This window comes from Periplaneta americana, chromosome 12 (genome assembly GCF_040183065.1).
Source record: "Periplaneta americana isolate PAMFEO1 chromosome 12, P.americana_PAMFEO1_priV1, whole genome shotgun sequence".
In the NCBI taxonomy this organism is placed as follows: domain Eukaryota; kingdom Metazoa; phylum Arthropoda; class Insecta; order Blattodea; family Blattidae; genus Periplaneta; species Periplaneta americana.
The window spans coordinates 67,102,994-67,124,788 of NC_091128.1; the positions used below are offsets into that span (position 1 = coordinate 67,102,994).

General features: G+C 35.4%; 1 protein-coding gene across 1 annotated transcript in view; it reads right to left on the minus strand.

Annotated features, from left to right (window-relative positions):
* Nucleotides 1–14,000, minus strand: part of LOC138710511 (solute carrier family 23 member 1-like) — a 340,117-nt gene extending 326,117 nt beyond the window's left edge. Inside the window, exon 1 of the mRNA XM_069841457.1 lies at nt 13,825–14,000. Within this exon, the coding sequence (XP_069697558.1) occupies nt 13,825–13,866 (42 nt within the window). The 5' untranslated portion in view covers nt 13,867–14,000. The remainder of the gene's footprint in view (nt 1–13,824) is intronic.
* Between the last annotated feature and the right edge of the window lie 7,795 nt (nt 14,001–21,795).

Here is a 21,795-nt window from a genome sequence, read left to right on the forward strand (position 1 = left end):
TCTTTGTATACGGCCTTGACAATAGTAATCTTATTCTGAAATTGGTTTATTTCTCACTTCCAACACGAGGCGCTGTCTGCCAAGGTTTGGTGTCCACAGAAGAAATACTCAATATGAATTAAAATAAATGATTAAAGAGTAATAATAACAATAATATTATTATGTTAATTCTGTTAATTATGGTAAAACCGTGAGTTTAAAAGCGGGGAAGATAACACATAGTAACCTGTTCAGTTTAAGTAGCATGATAATAGAGACGTAATGTTGTAGTTCATTCGCTGAGTAGCTAGGCTAAACTGCGATGTTTCAAAGTAATCACTTGGGTAATTATTTACCATAACTTGTACTAAGTTGTATAATTTCACTCACTGCACTGATACATTTCACTTGATATTGCAGATTCAAGAATCATAGTTTCAAGATTTTGCGACTCAGTGGACTATAAGCCGCATTCTTTGAAGGAACAAGCTTTTCAGTTAAAGCTGCTGCAATGTTATCTAGAAGTGGCCTAACAAATTTCACAGTAATGATATTAGCAAGTCGTTTTTGGTCGTCTTCATCACAAATTGGCATCGCAATAGAGGGCATCTACACAGTAACAGCTCAATTTCTGAACACAAATTTTCTAATATATTCTTTTTTGGTATTCTCTTTCGATGATTAAGCAACTGATCTAGAATTAATTTTGCATGAATACTGTCTTCATCGGTCTCTTTCTTTACATTATCCATTTCTTTATGTAACGGATCTCTTTCAGTTAGATGGAGTTTTTCGGTTGTTCTTGTTAACTCATCTTGCTTCTCTTGTAACACCTGATTAAGTCGTGTAATTTTCACATGCAATCTGTTAATATTTCTTTTTAGCTCGTCAATGTTGACAGCGTCTGTTTGCGTCGCTTTGTGGTCATTTTCAACTGGCAAGATGGGAATGTCATTAACTGATGCTAAGCCACTCGGAACATCTTGTTCAAATAGTGAAAAATAAATATTACTAAAATATTTGTGTTTCTTGGGTGGAGGAACTGTTCGTCATGGTCTTTTGATATCTGACACTTTATACCTAGGATAATGAGGGAATATTGTTGGCACAGCATTTGGTTTCAATCGTCTAAACTTCCCATTATTAGAATAATCTTCTTCCCTGAAATGTACTACAAACGACTGAAGATGGGGAGTTGATTTTGGAACAAAGCCTTGGCGTGAAATCACTTTAAGCCATTTTCGCATCTTTCCCATACTCACTCACTCACTCACTCACTCACTCACTCACTCACTCACTTACCTACTTAGTTACTTACTTACTTACTTACTTACTTACTTACTTATGGCTTTTAAGAAACCCGGAGGTTCATTGCTGCCCTCACAGAAGCCTGCCATCGGTACCTATCCTGAGCAAGATTAATCCAGTCTCTATCATCATATCTACCTCCCTCAAATTCATTTTAATATTATCCCCCATCTACGTCTCGGCCTCCCCAGAGGTCTTTTTCCCTCTGATCTCCCAACTAATACTCTATATGCATTTATGAATTCGTCCATACCTGCTACATGCCCTGCCCATCTCAAACGTCTGGATTTAATGTTCCTAATTATGTCAGGTGAAGAAAACAATGCGTGCAGCTCTGCGTTGTGTAACTTTCTCCATTCTCCTGTAACTTCATCCCTCTTAGCACCAAATATTTCCCTAAGAACCTTATTCTCAAACATCCTTAATCTCTGTTCCACTCTTAATGTGAGAGTCCAAGTTTCACAACCATACAGAACAACCAGTAATATAACTCTTTTATAAATTCTAACTTTCAGATTTTTTGACACCAGACTAGATGATAAAAGCTTCTCAACCGAATAATAAGAGTAATTTCCCATACTTATTCTGCATTTAATTTCTTCCCGAGTGACATTTATATTTATTACTGTTGCTCCAAGAAATTTGAATTTTTCCACCTCTTCTAAAAATAAATCTCCAATATTTATATTTCCATTTCGTACAATATTCTGGTCACGAGACATAATCATCTTTCCCTGTCACTCGGAAATTCCTGGAATGATATTGTTCCGCCACTCTTCTTTCTATTCGAAGTACACAATGCTACACAACAATACGTCATTTTGAATCACATCATAATAAACTCACATACCAGTAGAAAGAAGCACAATATTACTAAGTATAATCGTACAAGAAACCATACATACATTCCTCAGTGAACCTTGGCAGTCAATGCCATCTGGCGGGAATTTCATATATTCTCATTACAACTTTAACACGGGGATCAAAATGAATTGTCAAGGCCGGTAAAGGACAATCGAAGAGAGCATCAAGTCGGCCGTGTAATAATAATAATAATAATAATAATAATAATAATAATAATAATAATAATAATAATAAGCAGAAGAATTAGACCGAAGTTCTCTTCTTGCGTCATATAATCCAAACTCCTTAGGATAACTAATATCTCTCCTACCATTGAATATACTTTCATATTAGCCAGAGATAATCTGTATTCATTCTTTTCTGCAACCCATGTAGAAGTATAGAGTTATGGAGCTGCTCATTGGGCGGGACATGGAGCATCTCTAAGCATTTCACCTAAAGAAGCTTTCTGTGCACCAGTGATGGAATGAGTAGCTTGCTCATATTCATTAATTTTTCTGGAGAATGGACGTCATTTATAGCTTCTGTGGAACTTCGTAAATTAATATGGATATGATTTTTGTATTATCATACGATAAATCATTTAAAGAGGAAATATTAAAAAAAAATGTAAAAGTAAAAAATTCATAATTTCTGGCTAAAATCCGCAAATTTTTGGAAAATGAGCGTCAGAATTAAAACTTGTAGCTATACATCTTCTCACAAAATCGAAAAATTAAAAGTTTAGTATGATTATACGTGATATACCATTTTAAAGAAAGAAGTGCAAATAATGAATTGGAAAACTAAAAAAAAATCGCTGATCAACATGATTATTGTCCCACGAGTACCAATAGTTCTACTTAATGCAGTTGTTATCGTGTTTTCAAATATGTATTCGGAATTTCTCCATCACCCACAGGTTTTTTTTATTTCAACTTCAATTTTGTAAAATAAATGTTTCTTCGTCAATTTGTCCATTGTCAAATAAAAGCTCCTAGAGCATTATAAATATGATGGAACCAATGGCACCGTTGCTACTGTTGTACAGATTCAGACATCTAGAGACATGTAAAGACCACCGCCTGATGAATACGCATCCACAGACATGTACAGACATGCACAAACGTGAACTAGTGTAGCACGCATTCATCAGAACGATGCCAGTTGTGAGACAGCAGTGAACCAGTAAACACATAATTTTGAGTGCTTTGTGTGTCTGAATTATTGTGTATTACATATTTACAAATTTAGTTCTTTTAATTAGTCGTTAGTTACAAAATGCCTAGAGTTTCTTTAAATCATCCTAACAACTTTCGCTATATATGTGGTGAAGTGACGCTCAAGTATCAAAGGTGAAAACCTTGCTCCATTAATGAAAAAGTGTTATGAACTTTATTTTGGGTGTAAAGTGGGGGACCAAACAAGGGCCTGGGCCCCACATATCTGTTGTTTATCGTGTTATAGGCTTCTCACTGCATGGAAGAATGGCACACGTCACATGCCATTTACTATCCCTGTGATATCGAGGGAACCCAAAGATCACCCCTCTGACTGTTATTTCTGCTTAACAAACATTAAAAGGATTATACCGAAATCAAAACATACAGTGGTGTACCCTAATTTGCAATCTGCAATGAGACCAGTTCCACACTGCGAAGAATTGCTCATACCAAAGCCTCCAAACATGTGACATTAGATGAAGAGAGCTCAGATTCTGATGGAAGTAAGGAAGAAAAAGAAACAGAGTTTGGTGATATACATGTTTTGAACAAAGGTGTTCATCTGAGCCTCATTTATTGACTGAAGATGATCTTAACGATCTCATACGAGATTTAAAGTTATCCAAAACGAAATCTGAAATGTTTGCTTCCCGGCTAAAAGGATGGAATCTTCTTCAAAAGAATACAAAGCTATGTATGTCTCATAATCGTCATTCTCAATTAAAAGACTATTTTCCTAAAGAAAATGACTTAGTGTTTTGTAATGACATTTCTTCTCTTATGGAGACATTTGGTATTGAACATACCCCAACACAATAGCGCTTGTTCATTGATTCCTCTAAAGTTAGTTTAAAAGCTGTGCTTCTGCATAATGGTAATAAATTCCCATCAGTACCTGTGGCTCACTCTGCTAGTACCGTATCAAAGAAACATATGAAAACTTTAAATTTATATTGGAAAAGCTTCAATATGCAGTGCATGAATGGAATATTTGTGATGATTTGAAGGTAATTGCACTTATTATTGGTCTGCAGCTTGGTTACACAAAGAATTGCTGTTTTTTGTGTCACTGGGATAGTAGGGACAGAAAAAGTATTACATTAGAAAATAATGGTCTAAACGCGAATCACTCATTCCTGGACAGAAAAATGTGAAACATGTTGTATTGTGTAATCCTAAAAATGTGTATCTACCTCCGATACATATGAAACTAGGATTAATGAAGAATTTCGTCAAAGCTATGGACAATACTCCTGGTTTCATGTAGGCCTACTTAAAACAGAAGTTTCCTAAAATTAGTGAAACAAAAATTAACCCTTCAGAGGTCCGGTGTCAAAATACGAGGGTGGATCAAATTTAAACCGGAATTTGTATCTGGAGGCTCGGTAGCGAACTGCAAAGGTTGCGGTTTGGAGGGGAAGTTGGTGGGGGTGTGTGGAGTGGGGATCTTGATGTGTCGCACTCCGCAGAGCGGTCGCTTGCTTCAGAACGCCATGAGCGAGCAAGAGGTACACCCGTCTGTTGCGCAACGCATTATTATTAAGTTTTTTGGCGAAAGCAGGCACTAAACCTTCTGAAATTGTGAGAAGGCTCCATGCGCAGTTCGGGGAAGCAACCCTTTTGAAGACGCAGGTGTATGATTGGCACAAAAAAATTTTTAGCGGGCCGGGATTCAGTGGAAAATGAGCCCCACCAAAGACGGCAACGAACGTGGAACAAGCATCACTGCAGACAACATTCGTGCTGTACGGGACCTTTTTGAGGAGGATCGGCGCGTAACAATTTTTGACATTGCTTCACACGTTGGAATAAGCTTCGGAAGTGTTCAAGCCATCATCAGTGATGAACTCAAATTCCGAAAATTGTCTGCCAGGTGGGTTCCTCGGCTCCTCAGCCAGGAACAAACAAATTTGCGCCAGGAAGTGTCGCAGAGGCATCTGAGTCGCTACGAGGAGGAAGGAGATGATTTTCTGAATCGCATTGTGACCTCTGATGAAACTTGGGTTCATCATTACACCCCAGAGTCGAAACGTTCCAGCATGGAGTGGCGAAAGCGAGGTGCGGCTGGACCAGTTAAGACCAAAACACGCCTTTCTGCTGGAAAGATCCTTGCGACTGTTTTTGGGACTCTGAAGGAGTTTTGCTAGTGGATTTCCGCCGGAAACCGATCCGAAATGTGATTGTGCTGCATGACAATGCAAGGCCACACACTGCTCGGTTGACACAAGAAAAACTGACGCAAATGCATTGGACACCTCTGGAACATCCTCCTTACAGTCCAGATTTGTCACCCTGTGACTACCATTTGTTTGGACACCTGAAAGAAGACCTGGGAGGAAGGCGGTTTGGTGACAATGCAGCGGTAGAGGAGTTCGTGCGCAACTGGCTGACTACACGTCATCCCTCATTCTTCAAGGACGGCATCAAAATATTGCCTGCATTTCCAACACACTTTTGCCATCGAGTTTTTTTACAACCCCAATTTTTCTCTTGCTCTTTTAATAAAAAATATTTAACATACTTTTACCAAACATGGGAATTACAATAGTAATGAATCATAAACTTGATTACATTGTGAATTCTTTTCACAATTTTAAATATTATATATTGTTGAATAGTTTTTCAATAAATAGCGGAAAATATGGCCTTCTAGTTACAAACAAAAATTTGGAAACTATTATACATTCTTATGATTTCAATTTATTTTCTAACTAACAAATTAAGTATTTCGCACACTTCACTGAAGTCACAGCTTCTTGAAAGTAATACATACATAAGAACAATAATTCGTAACACAAATTCAATTCACACAGTATCAATTCTTGTTTTGTTTTCAGTCGTCAATATATTTGCAATATTCAGTCTTACATACCAAAGAAATTCACGTTTCTTTTTTCAAAATTAACTTAAGTTAATAAACGTTCTACTATTTTGCTTCAGTCTTCTTCTTCTTTACGTGCTTTGTTTTCTTCTGTAGATACAGTTTTTATATTAGGGAACCATATGTTCGGTAAAGATTTGGACATGACAATTTTGACATCTCACTTTTGTTTTACGGTCTTTACTTCTGGGGCGTCTACACCCGTGGAGTAGCGGTTAGCGCGTCTGGCTGCAAAACCAGATGGACCAGGTTCGATTCCTGGTCGAGGCAAGTTACCTGGTTGAGATTTTTTCCGGGGTTTTTCGTCAACCCAATATGAACAAATGCTGGGTAACTTTCAGTGCTGGACCCCGACTCATTTCAGCGGCATTATCACCTTCATCTCATTCAGACGCTAAATAACCTAAGGTGTTGATAAAACGTCGTAAAATAACCTAATAACAAAACACTTTTGGGACAGTGAGAACAACGAACTGGTATAGTGGCGGTTTGTTTAGCGGGAGAAGTTTCAACTTCTTAACCTGCTGCTCTTTTTACTTTTGTTTGTAATTCTCTGGATAAAGAGGAGCAGGTACCTCGTTCCTGAAGTTGACCATTTATTATCCAGAGAGAAATTTACTTCAGAAATGATCTACGCATGATGCTATTTCTTGAATTTTCTTGATACAGTGTCCATGAGTTTATAACTGCTAAATTAATGAGATCAAAAACACTTTCATGTTCCATCTTCTGCTATTTCTGGTGAAATTGTAGCAAGAACACATTCCATCTATTTCTATGTATCTATTTCACCGTTCGTATGATTGTACATGATTATGATTTCCAGTTTTTTCTTGTCGCAAGTATCAGCGTCGACAGCAAATCATGACGTATTCAAGATAACTAAAGTACCACCTTTCCTTCTTAGGTGTATCTGTTACCAGTGTCATATCTTGTTAGAAGCCAAACTTGCTGAATAGAACGACGTTAGACTGACGAAATTCAGAAGGGTTTTATTTCTTATTCTCTCTTACTGTCCCAACAACTGTAAGTTTGTGGCCTTCAATAATTTCGAAGCTAATGGATAACTGGTAAACCACCTGCGTATACTGAGATCTTCAAAACAAATAAGTACAAAGACTTTGATGCCATACTTGGTTGGTTTGCTTGGAATAGATAATCGAAAAGAGTATCTTCCTGGTACTTTCTCGTCTATGGGAACATATGCCCCTGGAGAGTAATGTGATAATAAATTCTCATTAAAAATTTCAAACATTCCTCGTACTGGCGCTAATTTGTCCTGAGCTTTGCGTTCTTGTCTGGTACCAGCATCATCAAACCGCAAACACAGCAGGAAGCGGAATCGGAATCGAGGCATGGGGATTCGAAATATTTCAACGCCTGTACCGTCAGTGGTCCAGAGATCTTCTAGATTTTGATGGCTTGATTTACAGACTCCTGCAAAGTATAACAGACCTAATAATGCCAATATTTCATTTTTGTCTCTCTTTTTTACTTTGTGTTTACATGATTTCCCATAATTTTTCATCTCGTGCAATATGAGAATTGGTGTAACTTACTATTTGTTCTACGATATTTGGGATAAGAAAGGGCTGCAAGCACTCAAAAGGAGTAAAACAGTTTCTTGCATTTACCTTCACCCCAGGAAGACGAGTGACAATATTATAGCCTCGAGTGCAAACATTCAGGGGAGAACATTGTTTTCGCCATTTCGTAGCTTGATCTCGACCCATATAAAATGAATTAGAATTATCTTCCTAGTTCACATCCATCTTATCGCCTGTTTCCGTATCACTGATGTGCTGACTGTAACTAACATGAGCATTTTCATCTTCAATTTCTGATCCAGAAACATTTAGATCAGGTTCGTTTAGAAACCCATCGAGAAGATTAGTACTTCTCCCAATATACTCTTCATAAGGCATCTATAGACAATTATGTAAACGAAAACATTATAAGAAGTCATACAACTGAAGTTCATCATTCTTCTAAGAACTAAACAATATTAAAATCTTACCTTCAAAAAATCAAGTTGTTACACCAGTGGTCCTGTGGGGTTTCAGACACCCCAACTGAGTTTAAATGTGCACTACTAACAAGCCTCCAAAACAAACTGAATCAGGACACAACAATCGAAAGTAGACGCTTAACTTGAAAGGTATACTGAACGCCAAGTTTGTAACTTGTGTCATCTCTTAGAAAATAGTGAAAATATTATCTACGGGGTATGAAAAACCCCACCGGACCACTGATGGGTAGAAGAAATATTTGTGGGCCCATAAATACGATCACTAATGCATGATGAAAAGTTTGAGGAACTATTGAATCTACTGGAGAAAGCAGCTTGGCAAGTATTCAAAAAAGTTACTCACAGTTTTTTGGAAAATCGAAAGACGGAAAATTACCGTGATATTCGTCAACGATCTTATAACATCTTATAAACATTTGGGTTGTAATATGTCCTTAAAAGTGCATTTCTTGCACTCGCACCTACAATTTCTTCCCGGAAAATCTTGGCGCAGTGAGCGATGAGCACGGGGAACACTTACATCAGGAGATTTCAGCTGTGGAAAAGAGGTATCAAGGCAAGTGGAATCCTAATATGCTGGCCGATTATTGTTGGACCATCAAGAGGGATGCTCCACAGGCGAAATATAGGCTAGCAGAAAATCGTCATTTCTTACTTCGTAGGTGAGTCAGAATCTTTGAATATTGTGTAGTTAAGAATGTAGAAATATTAAAGTGTTTGAAATTATAAACGCCTGTCTCTCGAAACGTTGGGTAATGGGGAAAAACCGATATCATATTTGAATTCAGAGGAAAAAGCACTATCAGAATCACACATTTTTCTTTGAGACAAAAAAAAATCTTTTTTGTTCCTCAGTGAAATAGATAATAATTTTCCCACAAAATCCAATTCAATTTACACTTAACCTTTTCTGATCTGAATGTATTGGTGCACAAGGTCATAGAGACATCATGAAGAAAAAAAAAAAAAGAAGGAAAAAAAAAAAAAAGAAAACAATCCTCCTCCTAATAACTGTCCAAGGAACTGGCGGGTGCTGCACTCTATCCGTAAAGAGCGAAATTACTTCTGAGGATACCAAATGAAATCATCAGGCAAATCATATGAGTCAGATATTACAGAAATATTAGTGATTACCAGGGAAAGGATTTATATGTAAATACATATTTACTTATAAAGCTAATATAATTTATATTTTGCATTATCTTTATGTTTCACAATGTGTAGGGTTGAAAAATCCTACTTTTATTTTCCATATTTTTCCATATTTTAGAGTTTAGTACATATTTTCGTTAATTTCCATATATTTTCCATATTTCATATAAAACAGTCCATATTATATTAGGTTTAACAATAAAACAAAACAAAATTCCATTAACTTTTAAAAATACATTTCAACAATAGAGATTTAAACACATGTTCAGTAATCCCTTTAACATCAGAGTTATTTGAAAATTAGCAGTCCTATCAACAATGGGAAAGTAAGTTACAAAACTGTATTAATTTAATTTAAAATTTTTAACAGACTTCAGTTGTGCAGCTCAACAGTTAAATGCCAGTCAGAGTACACATAGGTTCAGTTTTGTAAATCATACTATAAAGACGGTAAATATGCCAAAAGTACGTCATTCAGTCAATTTAAAATCAAAACTAACAAGTTACATTTCAGAATTTAAAGAAGATGGTTTATCAACTGACAATAAAATATTATTTTGTAATTTGTGTCAGTGTGCAGTATCATCTACACAAAAGTTCCTGGTGCAACAACACATTACAACTAGTAAACATCAGGCCAACAAACAACTAAATTCCAAGCAGAGACAATTGTTTTTAACACAACCAACAACATCGAATGTAAGATCTGAGTTTAACATCGACCTGTGCCGTTCTCTCATCTCTGCTGATATTCCTCTCTACAAACTAAAGAATAAGGTCTTCAGGGAATTCCTTGAAAAATATACTCAACATACAATCCCGGATGAGTCAACACTTAGGAAGACGTATGCTCCATCCATCTACGATGAGACAATACAGAAGATAAGAGATGAAATTAAAGATAGTTCAATTTGGGTTTCCATTGATGAGACTCCCGACAAAGAAGGTAGACTTGTTGGTAATGTAGTTATCGGTTTGTTAAGTGAACAATATTCTGAACGAATTCTTTTACATTGTGATGTTCTAGAAAAGTGCAATAACAAAACTATAGTTAAACTGTTCAACGAAGCTATGGGTATCCTGTGGCCAAAGGGTATTATGTACGATAATGTGTTATTCTTTATTAGCGATGCTGCCCCTTATATGGTCAAAGCTGGACAAGCATTATCTGTTGTATATCCTAAATTGACTCATTTTACTTGTGTGGCGCATGCATTTCATCGTGTGGCAGAAGTGGTCAGAGACAATTTCCCTAAAGTAGATTTGTTGATTTCATCAGTGAAAAAAGTATTTCTCAAAGCTCCCAGTAGAGTTAACGTGTTGAAAGAAATGTACCCTGAAATTCCATTGCCACCAAAGCCAATTTTAACTAGATGGGGTACATGGCTAGAAGCAGTTGAATATTATGCCGAACATATAGACTCTATTAACAATGTTCTCCTTGCATTGGACTCTGAAGATGCAGTCTCAATTGATACTGCGAAAACAGTTACCTGTGACATAAGTGTGAAGAATGACTTAGCTCACATTCAGCATACATTTTCATGCATCATAAAAACGCTCAAAAGTCTCCAAAATAGGCACCTTTCACTATCTGAAAGTTTTGAAATTATAAATAGTACTGTGGAACAACTGAATCGTGGTAGAGGTAAAGTTGCAGATGCAGTAAGAGCTAAGGTGGACACTGTACTTTCAAAAAACCCTGGATATGAAGAACTACAAAAGGTTGTTGCTGTGATGAGTGGTGAATCAACAGTGAAGATTAACTTGGACTTATCCCCAGCAGACATTGTGAAATTGAATTATGTACCAGTTACTTCTTGTGACGTCGAACGCTCTTTTAGTCAGTATAAATCTATCCTCAGAGACAATAGAAGAAGATTCACTTTTCAGCACTTGAAAGAAATGTTTGTAACCTATTGTTATGGTAACAGACAATAAAAATTGTGTTTTGTTGAAACTACATTGGAAGATAAGGTACGTCCATTATATTTTTTGTTTAGTTTGATTAAAATGTACCAATATTTAACGTACATAGTCATTTTTTTATAATTTTAAGTCCATATTTAATTCCATATTTTGGTAAAAATCCATATTTAATTCCATATTTTGGTAAAAATAACTACATATATATTTACATATTTCATATATTTTTAGTCCATATAAATCCGTTCCCTGGTGATTACAAATGAGCTCATTCGAGCGGAAAGGGTTAAACTCCAAGGGAGAGATTTCCTCATATCTTCCGGGACATTCCCTACATTTAACTCGCGTGCACTCAGTGAATTCTGTATTCCTTTGTCAAGTCATTCTCTATGGTCATGGGCATCAGTTTTTACCTATAAATCATGATCTAGAAATGGGTCGTCGAATGCTTTTCGAAAAAAAAAGAAAAGAAAAAAAAAAGAATTAAAAATGTTAACTGAAGTATTTAAATCATAATTTAAAATTATGAACCTTTTTACATACCTTTTTACGAACGCTAGGCCTACTAAAACAAATTTAGTGTCTGCAAATTGAAAAATATTGTTAGTAATAATGTTAACGGCTTTTTTTATAGAAGATTTTAATTTTAAATTATTATTACATATTATTTGACCTACAATATATTGTTTTATTACCCATGTCCTTATTGGAATTACGATTATATTTTATAATTCCTTATTAGAAAATGCAGTACTAGAACTTTTTATAATAGAGAATTTTTGCTCAGTTTGCTAGCGTTACTGTAAAGCGCTGTCAGCTGACTGATGTTCTAGACATGGCGTATCAATATCCCGTAGTGATAAACTAACAAGGGACACACTGATCCGATTTATTTAAGGTGAAGCTTCACGGTAGACGAAATGACACAGGAAAGACTATTTCAACATAAAGGACGACCTTATTTTAATGTGTGAGTTAATTTGCACAAATCCATATGAAGAAGTTCATAAAATATTGGCCACAACCGGAAAAAAATTTTCTTTCACGCCATAATGGATTCACAAGGATCACCTTCAGAAGCTTTGAGAGGAAGCTGATACCGCGTATTTACGGAAATAAGTACAAATTTAAAATAGATTTAAATCATAAATGGCAAATTAAGTCATACATTTAATGTATACGCAAAAGCAAAATAACTCAACAAAGGCTTGGTTATGTCTGGATACATCATAGGATATCAATCATGTTTGTGATTTATTTAACAATTTTAATAATAATTAAATACAAATAATTTATACGCGTATTTATAGGTGTATGAAAACGTTATTGTCATCCTTAATGTCAGAAACATTTATTTCCACACCAGGGTGTGGAGAGCACTAAGATGGGGAAAAAACAATTTCCGCAATCTATAACTGATCCATTTTGAAAGCGGAAATAGTGTCAACATTCTTCTCTGCTTAATTTGTTTTCAATCAAATCTAGACTTCGCAAAGCCTCGTTCCTTCTTATGTTTCTTCGTCTGTTAACATTATGTAACATATTCTCCAGTAAATCATTGTCAATGCCTCCAAATACGGCGATCTGAAGTAACTCTTTCAGTTCATTCTATTTTTATCTATTAAAGCACACGTAAATAGGCAAAATCTCTTTCGTGCTAAAGACTATGATTAAACTAGTTCTCGTATTCTGTCACATGACATTAGAGTTTATCGTATCAAGAAACACGTTATTGCAAAGACTCTAGTAATATAATTAATTTGCACACTTATTTATGCGGATTGTTACATTAGCAATGCTTAATTTCAAAATAGATCAATGGGTCGCTCAAGTGATTGCTGCCTTGACTTTGAGTCTTTGCCGAAAAAAAGTTAAGAATCCCTGATTTAGAGGTTTCCATGTTGACTGTTGACTCCAGGGTTCATAGGTTAAAATCTGGCAGAGGGTGATCCATTTTACAATAAAATTATTAGCAAGACTTCATCCGGGAAGACAAAAAATTTCATAGAATTAAGGTATATGAAAATCAAGTCCCTGGTAGAGAGCTTCAAGTAAAATTCGTCGGCCAATTCTACTTCACGTTGAATATTCAATAACTTCTACACTTGAAAACATACTTAAATAAAATACAACTATAACTTTCCCTGTATCGCAGTAGTGCATGTCGCACTCCCAGTAAAATAGTGTCGTAACTCGAAAATTATGGTGTGTAAAGATATACTATTTCCTATTGCAATAATAATTTACGAAAGTAATAAGTGACTTTCGACATACGGCAGTATTTTACTGGGTTTGCGATGGATCTTCCTCTCTTTAATCGTACCAATATGTCGACCATTCCTAAAGGCTTGCAGAAAATCTGCTAGGTTTCAAATATTTTTGTAGATTGTTTAGTTAGAGCCAATATAGACTTCTCTACTTCTGTTTCACCTTTAGCACGGATTTTACTAATAAATAAAACTTAATGTAATGCTGTTACTTACAAGCAGTGGGAAATCTGCTCCAGGTTGATTCCCTTCGTCCATGACAGCTGAACAGCACTGACTGATGTAACGTGTATGTTGTTAGGTCGTTATTCATTCAAATTGGAAAATGGGATAAAAAATGAAGCAGTTGTCATTAGACGCACGCAAACATTCTGTGAGGATGTACAAACAAATGATTGTCGATATGGATATTTCATGTTATTCTCAGGGAATGCCGACAGTGTAAGTTTAGCCGCACGAGAACTCCGATGTAGACTGTTAAGAGTAAAGATTTAATACAACCGAACTTTATGGTACATGAAGAGAAATAAAGCGCACGTAGATTAGATTAGATTAGATTAGATTAAGAATATGGATTAGTAGGAGGATTTATATATTCTTGACACTTCAGGCTTAGGGCTTATTCTATTCTCTTTATCCTTTCTATTTATACAAATATTTTGGTTCTTGAACCAGGTTTTGCAGCTTTTTTTTCTTTTCCAGGGAATACTCCCACAACTTGTGTCATCTCTGTTATAAGAGAGGTTTTTTCTTCTTATTCATTGCATGCATATTAGGTTTCCCTTCAAAATGTCAATTCGATGCAGATGTTTTTTCATTGTGTAGAATATTCTGTCATTTGTGGACATGATAAAGAGTTTTTGACAAAGTGGAGTACAAAAAATTTATTTGGATCCTGAAGAAAATTGGTGTATATTGGAAAGTGTTGAGGCTATTAAATAATCTTCATATAAACCAATGAGTCTGTGTACAGATAGGAGAAAAAAAAATCAAAGGGAACTGGAACAGGGAGAGGAGTACGACATGGATGCCCTTTATAACTTACTAGTGATGGAGTGTGATTTGCACACCTGTGATTTTGTCGCTGTAATAGGTTTGTCACCGGTTTCGACTGTGACTATAATTCCAAAATCACAGCTCCGAGAAATCGTCATCTCAGAACGATACGTGATTCACAGGATGGTGACTGATGTACGTAACAGGTCCAGAGACCCGACAACTACAAGTCAGAAGATTAAATTAAATTAAAGGGACAACATATCTGGGATCTATAGTCTACATCAACTGAATATTCACTTCAAGGTTAGCGCATAGTTGCCGCTTTGATTCAGTCATAAGATGTTTACGGGAAGAGAAATTCTTGCGAACTTCATGCGCTGTGTGTTACACCCATGAATGAAAACATTCACCTATATATTATTTACTGCATAAGTTATGCCTGCATGAAATAGATTAATCTCCATTACAATATAACCGTTCTTGAAGAAATATACCCATTATGACTCCTAATATTTAATATAATATACCTGCACAAAATAGTTTAGCCCTCTGTATAGGGCTGGGGACGGAGCGGTTCGGTTCGGAGCAAATACTGTGACGTCATTAGTTTTAAAATAGACTATTGTGATCCTTGGAACCAATTTTTTTTCTGCCATGGCTTTCCTTAATTTAGATAAAGTCGAATATTCACCCTTGTCATAAAATTCAAGTACTGTACGGTGTAACACAACTTTATGGAAGTCATTGAAATCTGTCACATGACGTCATTTGATTGTTTTCATAGAAGAAAATTTCAGAAGAGGTTCTATAGATTTTAGCGCTTCCCCCTATTTACAGTTCGTTTAGGAATGCCACACATTTTTGCAGTCAGATCTTAAGATTTTCTAAAATAAGTGGTAGTAATTTCCGCAAGATCTTTAAGAAATACATACATTGTAAACGGTATTGTTGCTGTGACTTAGCAAATCAGATTATCCTATTCGTGGTGTCCCGTATATAACAGATGATAACAGATGACTCCATACCACCACTAACATCATTGTATTTTTTACACTTACCCCTTTCTTCAAGCACTTTCAGTTTCTCACAGTTATTCTTTAATTTTTCACATCCATTGCAATATTTTGTCATTGTGTGAACATCAATGACCTTCCCTGTAACAACACCATTAGCTGACACAACACCAGAGACCTGTACAACGGCCCAGCCCATGGACTACTTCCGCACTGCACCGCACTGGGCTTCACACAGGGTTGCCAGATAAATGAAACGCAATCGTCGTACCATCTTATGAAAAATGTCGTACTTTAGCATAAAATTGTCGTACATTCATCATTTTACTATTTTATTGATAGAGCGCACAAATATATTTCACATAACACCCAAAAAAAAGTGGTTAATAGGCTTAGAAATTTATATTCATTCATACTGTTCTGTCCAAAGGCAGATCTTTCATTGCAAACCCAGCATTCTCCAGTCTTTCTTATTCCAGCATCCATTTCTTCAGCCAATCAAGAATTTTAGTACTTACAGTTGATATCCACAATGACATTTAGCATTCAAATTACCATTTCTTCATCAACACTGTTATTTTTGGTAAAGCATGCATGATGACGCTTGGTCGGAAATATTATTATTACATTGAAAGCCAGCAGAAACTTTATCTTTGGCTGGAGCAACGGCAGATATTTAATATCAATCAGTGCGGCAGCTGATGATTACATCAAATTAATCCACCTGCAATCGACTCAAATCCGACACCGCTAAAATGTCAGCGCGTCTAGATTTCTTGATCCTAGCGCAGTACTATTTCATTCATAAAAAATACTTCCATTGCTGAACATACAATGAAGTTAGCAGATCTCTGAACTCGTGTTACTTTGATATAACCGCAACGTACATGAAACCTGGAGCTCAGGATGACGAATTTATGATTTGCATGGGAAGTGTAGTCACCATATTGATTTCCAAAGCATCTTATATCCTTTTAAAGCATATATATGTGTGATCAGGGATATTAGTCAATGACATACTGAATGAAGAAAAGTTGTCTAGAAAAGGGGCAAATTAACTTTTTTTTTATTATAGTCCGACATTGTCAGTTCCAAAATAATTTTGTCCCTTCAGTAAAATAGTCGTACAAAATTGCGTACGACTTAGAGTTCAGTCGTATCTCGTACAATTAGTCAAAATAGTCGTAAGCGTACGACTATAGTCGTACGTATGGCAACCCTGGCTTCACAGTCTCGCACGGAACGAGCCCATGACGTCACCGCACTGGCCGATCCGGGCTGCTTACGGAGTGGTTTTGTGCGATGGACTGGTATCAAGGCATCGAGTCCAAGTCTCCTCTTCTATAAGTTACTTATTAATTGACTTTGCGAGGGTTTGTGCTTGCGTGTGCGGTTCGATCAACGATCAGCTACTGTTTCAAATGCTTTTGTTTTAGTTCTTCATTTCTGTTTTTCAAGATGAGTACAGATAATTGTGCATCGCAAAGAAAGTACAGTCTCTGTGATGAATGTTTTCCGGGCTGAGATGCCATGGTCTACTGGTAGAATGGTATATCACGGCATCTGAGCCCGGAAAATCTTCATCACAGACATCGGCCGTGGAGGAACACAGTCTAAAGTACAGTCTCTCCCTAGAGAAAAAGTAGTGAAGGATAAAATCGGTGCTAGAGAGTTTAAATAACAGAGTTGGATGAAAAGTGCACTTTGATAACGTACTGTATACCTGCCGCCGCGAGAATAAATGTTGATGCAGCCGAGCGTAACTAGAACAATATGACCATACTGGTGGAAAAGGTGGGTGGGGTAGTAAGGCAGTCGCTCTGAGGAGCTACAGTACTGCAGGTCTGATATACACACACATTTCAAAAACTTCCCAGACTAAATAACTATATAATTTAAATAGGATTTAATTAAACAAAAACCATGTAAATTTAGATATTGAGGGGGGAGTTTAAAACCAGTCTTAATAGCATATTAGTTTTCATCTCCTTACCCCCAGTCACCCCACTTTTTAAATTTCAATTGCACCTCTATCTTGTGATTGTTATTGTTGATTAGAGCTAAAGAGAATAAAGCTACAAAGACTTCTTAATCATTTCATGTAATAGTTGTGTTTGTATATTAAATTATTTTAAAATGATGTATACCCTTCACGAGAGAACAGAAATCATCCTTATTTATTAAATTTATGAAATTACACAAAATAAACTTTTTTCATCCTACAATCAACTGACAATTACAACAATACAGGTTGCCAGGCGACGATAAAAAACAAAAGATGCGAAATGAAATCAATGATATGTGTAAGCAAATTGAATATTCTTTTAAATTTAAGTATCACAAGATAGGAGTGCCATTTTAAATTTTAAGTGGTGGTGGCTGGAAGTGAGGGGGTGAAATCTAATATGCAATTAAGACTGGTTTTAAACTTCCCCCTCAATATCTAAATTGATGTGATTTTTGTTTAATTAAATCCTATTTAAATTATATAGGCATAGTTATTTAGACTGGGAAGTTTTGAAATGAACGCTATGTATAACAATTCTCTACGATAAATATCGGAGATATGCTTAGTTATACCTATAAAGATGTTCGCGCGAAATTTGGGAACTTGGATAATCAATTAATAGGAAAATATATTTTTCTCTGTCAAAACTATACATGCATTATATTTTATTCGTTAGAATACACTGATCATCATCATCATCATCATCATCATCATCATTGGCACTACAGCCCGTTATGAGCCCTGGCCTCCCTCAGTAGGCGTTGCCATCTGTCTCTGTCCTGTGCAACAGTCCTCCAATTCCTGTATCCCATTCTTACAAGATCCTCAATCCATCGCAGATGTGGTGTCCTCGTCACCTTTGACCTCCGGGGTTTGTGAGAATAATTATTTTACAAGGTTCTGATGCATCCATTCTCATGTCCCACCCACCTCAATCTATTGGTTTTGATTATATTTATTATATTGGTCTATTTAAACATGCTATGTAATTCCCCATTATATCTTTTTTTCCATAATCCATTTTCAAAAACTGGACCGTATATTCTTCGAAGAATCTTTCTTTCAAAAACTTCAAGTCTTCTCTCGTCATTTTTAGAAATTGTCCATATTTCAGAGGCATATATCAGGGTTGATCTCACAAGTGATTTGTATAAGGTGGTTTTTTTTTTCTGTGTAAGGGCATGTGATTTGAAATATTTCTTTAGTCCGAAATGAGCTTTATTCCCACATAACAACATGTTCGAGATTTCCTTAGATATGTTATTGTCATGTGAAACCAAGAATCTGAGGTATTTAAATTTGCCGACCCTTTCAAATTTATAATTCTCCATCTGTATACTGTCTGCTTTACCACCTGAATTTCCACCAGTTGCCACCATGTACTTGGTCTTTCCCTCGTTGATAAACATTCCCATTTCTTTACAAGATTTTTCAAGAGCAAGAAATGCTCCTTCACATATTTTAAGGATCTGCCGATGATGACTTTGTCGTCCGCAAATGCCATTACCTGGGTTGATTTATAAAAAGGTATTACTTCTGACTTGTACTCCAGACTTCCGAATAACAATAAACAACATTAAAAGAAGGCATGCCAGTGCATCCCCTTGACGAACTCCATTATATGTTAAAAATGCTCTTGACAGATGTGACTGTATTTTAACCTTATTCTCTGTATTTTCCATCATTAGCTTCACCATCTTGATCAGTTTTGATGGAATGTTTAGTTCTTCCATTGAACAATATTATTTATTTCTATTGATACTGTCGTATGTACAGTTTCCCTGGAAAATAATGAGACGATTGAATATTCCTAAGTCTCAGATATAAAACACTGCGCATGATCGGACATCAGAGCACTGATACACAAGATAACGAATATTGAGTTACTTAAATTCAGGCTATTTGATTTGTTACTAGCATCGTTCCAAAATTCACTTCAAAAACTGCAAAAAATATGATAATATTACGTAAATAAAAGATAAATATATACATAAATCGTGTAGTTAAATCGACAATGGACCTTCATGACTAGATCGACACTCCGCACAGAAAGTAAATCTTTCGTGTCGTTTCAATAGCTCAGACGGTAAGACTTCTGCATGTTGTGTGAAAGAGAACGAGTTCGATTCTTAGTCTACATCAACGATTTTTTTTCTAAATAACATTGAAATAGCTAAGTAACGTTGAAATAGAGTTTTACAAAGTCCTCAGATTAAGTGTTAATGATCACAGACAATACAAAATTGCAAATTATAACATTATAAACGTTAATCTAATTAATGAATTTATATACACACATATACAATGTAAATGCATATATATTAAAAACTAACAATTAAAATGAAATTAAAAAATATTCCTAAGCCACACAGACAAACTTTTACAAAGTTTTAGAGTCCTTAGGTTATGTCATTTGCTGAGTAATTATTACAATATTTTATTAGTAGCTTTCCCATTTGTGTAACAAATGCACTCGCACAAAACAATTTTTGTTAAAAGTGTGGCTTTGGATTATTTCATTCTCAGCCCTTCAGTTGATTTTAACTATTTTATCTACGTGTTTGCAATAGTGTTTAATTTAATGTGCATTCAATTTTATTCATGTTATGATTGAATGAAAAAGCACTGTTGCAGTTATTGACTAATTACATATATTAATACTAATTATTAAATGCATCTTTTAAGTAACCAATTGCAGTAGCTTTTGCAAAATCTTGAATCTTTAAGTTGTCAATAATATTTCTGTACTATATACTATAAGACGTTAAAAGAATTTGCAATAGATTTGGGATCCTCTACTTTATAATCACTGGTTTCAATGAAAAAATATTTTCTTTCTTAGGATATCTACAAGTTGAAGTTTAATAATATTCCGAATAGCTTTAATTGCATTATCTGAATTCTGAACTTTTCTACTCAAATGTATTCCATTTCCCTCTTTCATAATTTTTTATAAATTACAGTGTACTTCTTGTAGTATTTAAGAACGTGAGGATCATTACATTGCAACTCATTACATATAGGTTCTTCTTTTTAATACATGAGATTTTTAAGTCCATGCGTTATCTACATTTTTTTTTTTTTTTTTTACTTTTGAATTTTTTCACAACATTGAGTGGAGAACATCCACTGAAATGATTCTGAAATTAAGTGAAAAATACAATACATTTACTCTTACTATCAGTAGTATCAGTATTATATACGTTTTTCCAAGATTCATTTTGTAGGCATAAAATATGTAAATAATCATTAGATACACATTACGACTTTATTTTAGTTTTTAAATTATTATTTTGAAATTGTTCATTGCCATTGGAAACACTTAGGATTTGTTTATCATGTTCAGACAAGCTGTTGATTATAGGTTCTGTCGAATAGAAATTCAGTCTAATTCTGTGTACAAAACTTTTATCAATGGCTGTGCTACTTCAGCTTGTATGCTGGTGGGAAAATTACTCTACGACTAAGGATTTCAGTTTCAAGAAGTGAATTTAATTTACTTTTACATAAAAGTTCCGAGAGATAATCTATGTTTATGTCACTACAGATCACAAATTCCATATGGGATTTCTAAAGTCTTTTCTTTACAAATTCAATGTTGGCTATAAATATTAATAAACAATGTAAGAAATATGAATGATTGTAGTTATAAGTTTGATTTACATTATAAAAAGCAAGAAGTTACATTCCTCGGCAAGATTCGAACTTTCGATGTTTGGTTTTGTCGTCCAACGGTACGGACCTATTCAATGCTTATGTTAATAACCTACAATTCAGCTGTAGCAATGTGGTGTCAAAACTTGCGATTTGTTTACTTAATGTAATTAGATTTAATTTGATTAGGTCCACACCTGTGGAGTAACGGTCAGCGCGTCTGGCTGCGAAACCAGGTGGCCCGGGTTCGAATCCCGGTCAGGGCAAGTTACCTGGTTGAGGTTTTTTCCGGGGTTTTCCCTCAACCCAATGCGAGCAAATGCTGGGTAACTTTCGGTGCTGGACCCCGGACTCATTTCACCGGCATTATCACCTTCATTTCATTCAGACGCTAAATAACCAAGATGTTGATACAGCGTCGTAAAATAACCCAATAAAAAAATTGATTAGTTTCGAAACAATTGGACTTCCTGTTATATCCCGTTATTTAAATATTTAAGTTAGAGTTGATTT